The 6009-nt window shown below is 39.8% G+C and overlaps 1 protein-coding gene across 1 annotated transcript; it reads left to right on the top strand.

Moving 5' to 3' along the window:
- Positions 1 to 424: 424 nt before the first annotated feature.
- Positions 425 to 4726, top strand: LOC141805673 (uncharacterized). Its single transcript, XM_074690837.1, has 4 exons — positions 425 to 813; positions 2164 to 2218; positions 2408 to 2449; positions 4170 to 4726. The coding sequence occupies exons 1-4, from the start codon at positions 580 to 582 to the stop codon at positions 4553 to 4555; spliced, it is 717 nt and encodes a 238-aa protein (XP_074546938.1). The 5' UTR covers positions 425 to 579; the 3' UTR covers positions 4556 to 4726.
- Positions 4727 to 6009: the final 1283 nt, after the last annotated feature.

Raw genomic sequence — 6009 nt, 5'->3', positions numbered from 1 at the left:
TAGCTGTTTCTGGATTGTTTCAACAGGGGGAGTATAATCTCCACACTCAGAGCTGATAAGATCTTATTAGAAATCCAAACCATCAGAGTTCATGTAGCTTGATGCTTCTGTTTGGCAGCAAACGTTTCACAGACTGTACCTTTAACTTTTACCTCATTAAAGAATCAGATCTCCTAGCTCTATCAGACTTTAACTTGAGCAGTTTCACTCTTGATAAATTGATTTGTTTCTCAAGTCTTTGTGGAGTCAATGACATCAAAACAGCATGAAGTATAAACGCCACAAGATCTAATGGTCTATAAAGTTTCATCATTCCTCTTGAGAGATTTAAAGACTGAAAGATCTGATGATAGCAATTTTTCACATCCTCCTCAACATCATTTGGATGAAGAAAGTGCTCCTCCTCCTGTTTTTTCCCTTTCTGTTTAATGAATGGACGGATGATGATGTAATCAGAGTGAATGTGCTTGTAGGCGTTCAGTGACAGCCCATCACTTCCACAGTTCATATAAGTTGAAGTACCTGTGACTGATAAACAGCTTGCTACAGCTGCAGCCACTGACAGAGGGAAGTCCAGATATGGGTCAGAAGCAGATGAGATTCACTCTGCCAGATGAGGCGGCCTGTGGGAGTGTAGATATGAGCCGAGATGAAGCAGTGCTTATCCTACTCCAACACTGCCAGGACATGAAGCGACAGGAAACTCGTCTCAGACTCGTCAGTCTGCTGCTGCTGCTCAGCTGTGTGGCGCTCTTCGTTTTTTCACAGTTTCAGAGAACCTCCGGCGCCAGTGGACAGACAGACCAACAGACGGTATGTACTACAAGTTCTTCTTTCACTTCCCATTATTTGCAATCTTTCCAGATCAGTTCATTGGTGCATCACTGGCAGGACAAACAACTTTAAGTGGTTTGGTGCTACTTTTGCAGTTGTACAGTTGTTAAAAACTGAAAATGCTGCCATACCGGTTCTTCCTCTCTAATTCTGGCAACAAGACTGAGGTGAGAAACAAGTGCTTTGAAAGAAAAAGCTGCTTACATTCAAGGAAGCAAGCCAATATTAAAATCAGTGCAGACAGCTGAGTTTTACTTGGGACCCGATGAATGACCTGAGTCACTGATTCATCTTATCAGGGTTCTCATAATCACCACTGCAGTCACTAGTTAAAGGATTACTTTGTTGATCTTTGACTGCTAGATCAACTTTTTGGCCTGATTGAAGTCTAGAAAAATACAGAAATTGTTCCACATGCTTTAACTTCTGGCACCTTATCCACAGCAGCTGTGTTGATCCAAAAACTTGAGAACAACTTTGAGATATTGATAACTGTTAAGGCCTTCCATGAAATAGCTCCTCGTGATGAATTCCTAGTAAATCCTTAGATGTTTTGAGATTCTTGGAAAGTGGTCATATGCCTCTCCCAGAGAATACACAGCTGTCTGAGTCAGTCTTGGACACATTAATCAGAAGACGTTGTTTAGTCCATCGGACACTCGTATCGTAAGTGTTTGGTACAGGTCAGCTTTTTAATTTTCCTCCAGTCTTTATTAATTTTTCAAACCATTTTTTTTCCCCCAATGTGACACTTTGTGAGGTGAATAGAGTGAAAATAAATTTGCTGCACTGAATTTAATTGTTTGAGTTTAAATATTAGTGCCATGAAATCTTGAAGGACAGACTTTAATGTTCAGCATCCTCTTCAGGATGACTTGTTGCACTCCTTTTGGAACCCGGGACACAGCCACAGAGAGGAAGCGATCGTCCGTCATAAATTTGTCCACACCCGTTTTACTGTCATGTGCTGAAACTGAATCACTTTCAGTTGCGTAGGATGTGCAACCCACATCCTCCCCGCATTCAATCTCATCCGGACATAAAGCTGGTTGAAATACCATTGTATTGAAACTAATAGAATCCCGAATTCATGAGCCATAAATTTAGTATTGAAGTTTTCAAAAACTTGACTTGATATTTGAGGCTCGTCTCCTGATTGGGGTTGTCTGATACTTGGATCAGTACAGTGGCATCTTTTCAGTTGCTGTCATTTGACATCAGGGCTCACCGACTGGCTTGGGTGGGAGAATGATCTGATGCCACAATGCTGGGTTTTATTTGAAATTGTAAAACTTAATTGTAAATTCTTGTACCCTTTCCTCTCTCTAGAGTGCTGCAACCCCAAGCCGAGCCTATTCCCAGCAAGACAGGGAGTGCCCTGCAGGTAAGCTGTCATCACCTACTTCAATAAAATTGATGAGTTAAGTGAGAGTTGAACCTCAGGCTCTTCTTTCTATTGAGAAATACTTAAGAAACAATGTTCAATTACATATTAATGTTTGTCTCATTAAGATCAGAGTTTTCACTCTTCTTGAGGACTCTTTTTAAAACCACTCTTCTTTTTCATCCACAGCTGATCCACCAACAGACACCCAAAATCTGCGGATTTATCTCAGTAAGTCTTTTTCCTCAGATTCTACAATATTTGGATGCTCAGTTACAGCAGGAATAAATCAAGAAATATATATATATAAAAAAAAAAACTCCATTGCCCTTAAAAATGCTTTCAAATATTTTTCTCCGTCATTGTGTTAGGCAGATATGTCATAGCTATGAGACCCCAAGTCCCACCCAGACTCATAAAAAAGTTTAATAAAACAACAAACGATGAAATCAAATATCCACCCTGAAGATTCAAAAGAAGTATTTGTCTTTTATTGCAACATGATGTTTTGAGTTACAGATGAGACCATACAAATCTCTCCTCAAACTTGAATTTAGAATCTGTTTTACACTCAGAGAGCCATGAGTGTGTCTGACACATCAGCTTTCTGGTTTTCATCAGAGCTCTTTCCAAACGAATCAGCTGCTCTGACTCAATGTTGTTTCAGTCTCTGGAGGGACATCCAAGACTCTTAGAGTGCAAAAGAAAACAACAACACGTTGCCGAAGAAGCATGCAGACTCAAAACAGGAATGAAGTGTAAATAACTTCAGCTATAAAAATGATAAAAAACCCGAAGACAGCCAACTCAGCGGAGGCACAGCAGTCTGTGGAGTTTGCCATGAGGCCAGGTATCATGTTACATGTCAGTCACATGGGCTGGACAGAATCTGCTGCAGGAATTCAAGTTTTACTCGTCAAACAATCTTTAGTCAGCAGCAAATTCCTACATGCAGACATTCCTTCATCATCATATGACGGTCTCTGAGTTTTAGTTGTTTTGATTGCTCTTTGAAATGCTTGTATTCTTTGCGGTAAGACAAAGAAACATAATCAGCATCTTTTTTTTTTTTTTTTAGGAAAACTTGCTGATTCATTGCAAGCTTTCTCTAGTGTACCTCACTACTCTTAAACAAATCCAGTGAGCAATGTTGCCATCTAGCACAGCGGCCATTACTGTGGCGAACAACTCAAAAAAACTTTCAATGAGCTTGCATTTTTTTTTTTATCATTTACTTTATTTTCCAGCACAGCTGGGCCATAATGATCACATGTTCCCTTTTGAACAAAAGGGAGCATTATTTGCAGATCATTTTATCATTTTACAGATCATTTTATTCTTCCCCTGCAAAGTAACAAACAGCAAGTCAACAGATCTAACAGAAAGGCTCAAGTATGCAACATAAATGAAAGACTTAGGAGACTTAAATGGTTAGCAGTCAAAAAAATTTCCCCTGAAATATGAACAAAAAGGGCAACTACTTCATGTTTGGGTGCTGCTTCTCTGAAATACAGTTAATCATTGCCCTGTATACTCTTTAGCCATTTGGCAAACAAGTGGCACTGCTCTGTGGGGGAGCCTTGTCTCGACAAAAGATGATCAAACTTGGTAAAAAGATGACTGGGACACACATGCAATTTTTCACTAGACTGAAGAGTATGACCTTATTTTAGCTTACAGAATCAGAACAGACCCACTGATGTGGACCAAAAAGTGCATTATATCCTTTGTACAATGCAGCATTTAGCTATACAAACTGAACAAATCGCACACCACACTTAACAGAGCAAGTAAATAATCAAACATTAAGTCCTGTCTTGTGTTTTTACTTGCTTTATGTCTTTGGGCTATAAAGGATAAGTTTATTTGTTTATCTTGGCCTGTTTAAAGAAACCATTGCCATCACATGCATAAATAGCACATCTGATTTACAATATTTCTCTTCCCACAGCTTCGAATTATAAACCCAACAGAATACCACCTTTGACATGGAATGTTTTGTTCGATGAAAACTCCAACTACAACACCAACACACAAGCCATTGTGATCCCTAAGGATGGAACCTATCTCTTCTACCTGAGGTTGACTTTTAGATGCCTTGGCCAGGAAACAGGCTTCGGCCTGCTGAATGTTTTGCTAACCAAATGGAATCCAGCACATCCACGTGAAGAGGACCTGGCAAGAGCATTGGACAGTGTCCAGTGTAGAAATGGAGTGTACAGGACCATGTCTGTGATCCAGCTCTATGATTTGATTAAAGGTGATCAAGTGAGTGTTTCACTTAAAAATGGCAGTGAACTTATCACACATTCATCATTTGGGGCTTTTCTCACATAGAGAATGGCTTCCTTGAGTATTTCTGCCCATGTCTTGAATGTGTTAACTATCTAATGAATTGCTTTATTCACTTGTAAGCTTTTGTGTGGCAAGTCAGAGCTGTGACCTGTAGCTGTGAACTGTGGCTACTGCGGCACCATGACCAAGTTTATCCTCCCATGTACCCTGAATCTGAGATATTTTTTAATAAAAAACTAAATGAATCCTCTTGGTTTGTTTCTGACCATTATTATCTGGTTTTGAACCTTGGTTGATGGTATTTGGATGAGAGGTAGGAGCTAGATGAGAAAGGGGTTAGCTACTGGCCTGACTAGCTGCTACCAGAGACGGACACAAATATTACAAACATGTTTTGCTAAGACAAAGAATCAACTGTGGGTTGGACTGAACATTATCACAAATAGTGCTTACTTTGCTCAATAGATGCTGCTATCAACAAAAGAGTAAATCATACAGCTAACACAGAAGTGACACAGAAGGGCTGAAACCCTCATTCACTCTCTCATCACCTCCCAGTTAGACTAATGTGCCAGAGTCCTGCTCGGGGTACCCAGCAATGCTCCTAGACAGGCTCCAGTATGTGCAGAGCTCAGGCGCTCTGGGTTCTCGCTCATACCAAGCCCTGGCAGCACATCACCCCCACTCATCCATGGTCCACTCCATCCCTGGACCGACTGCACCTCTACAAGTTTGAGAAGAACCACAGCTGAACTCCAGCTTCGGTCTGTTTGGTTAAAATGTGACTGAATGTTTATGGGAGGAGTTGTGTGCATGGCTGGAATTTGGGATCATCACTGGCCAATTCAACAAAGAAAAGTCTTCTGTGAATTTATCTATAAAATACTGTTGTTCATACAGCATTTACTTATATTCAAAGTTTCATGTTGAAGCCCAAGAACCTTTTATTTATTTGTTTATTTATTTATTTGCAAGTTGTCTGCTTATCCAGATAATCAGGACCTTTTAGCACAAGGTGTGTGACTTGAAAAGATAATAATCAACATTCCCAAACCACCACACAATTGTTATCACCACGTCACAGTATGAAACTCATGACAACAAGTCTATCTAAACACACTCAGGCGGAAATAGAAGTACATCTGTTGTCCTGCTTAACTTGTTCTGATGCTGAACATAAAAGACATGATGATTTACCAACATTACGTGAGGGAACCATGACTACCAGCAAGTAAATAACAAAACACAATACTCTGCATAGCTTTGATAAATAACAGAGGTTGATTTCAATTATTATTTGATAAAAATGACTCAGGGTGACCCGAGAGTTCCTTAAGCAAAAACAGAAGTGTTGGCACAGTAACAACTTATTTTCCAAATTTCAAGTCAGTGATACCAAGTTTGGGAAGTAACTCAACTGAAACGGTTTTGATAACACCGTGAAGTCGCAAATGTTTGCTTTTAAGATTTATATAAATAGGCTGTGAGTATTACCT

Source organism: Halichoeres trimaculatus, unplaced genomic scaffold (genome assembly GCF_033239565.1).
Source record: "Halichoeres trimaculatus isolate MK-OKI-2021-1 unplaced genomic scaffold, fHalTri1.1 fHalTri1_scaffold_16, whole genome shotgun sequence".
Classification (NCBI taxonomy): domain Eukaryota; kingdom Metazoa; phylum Chordata; class Actinopteri; order Labriformes; family Labridae; genus Halichoeres; species Halichoeres trimaculatus.
Note: the sequence above shows the minus strand (reverse complement) of the source record. Positions and strands in the feature narration are given on the sequence as shown.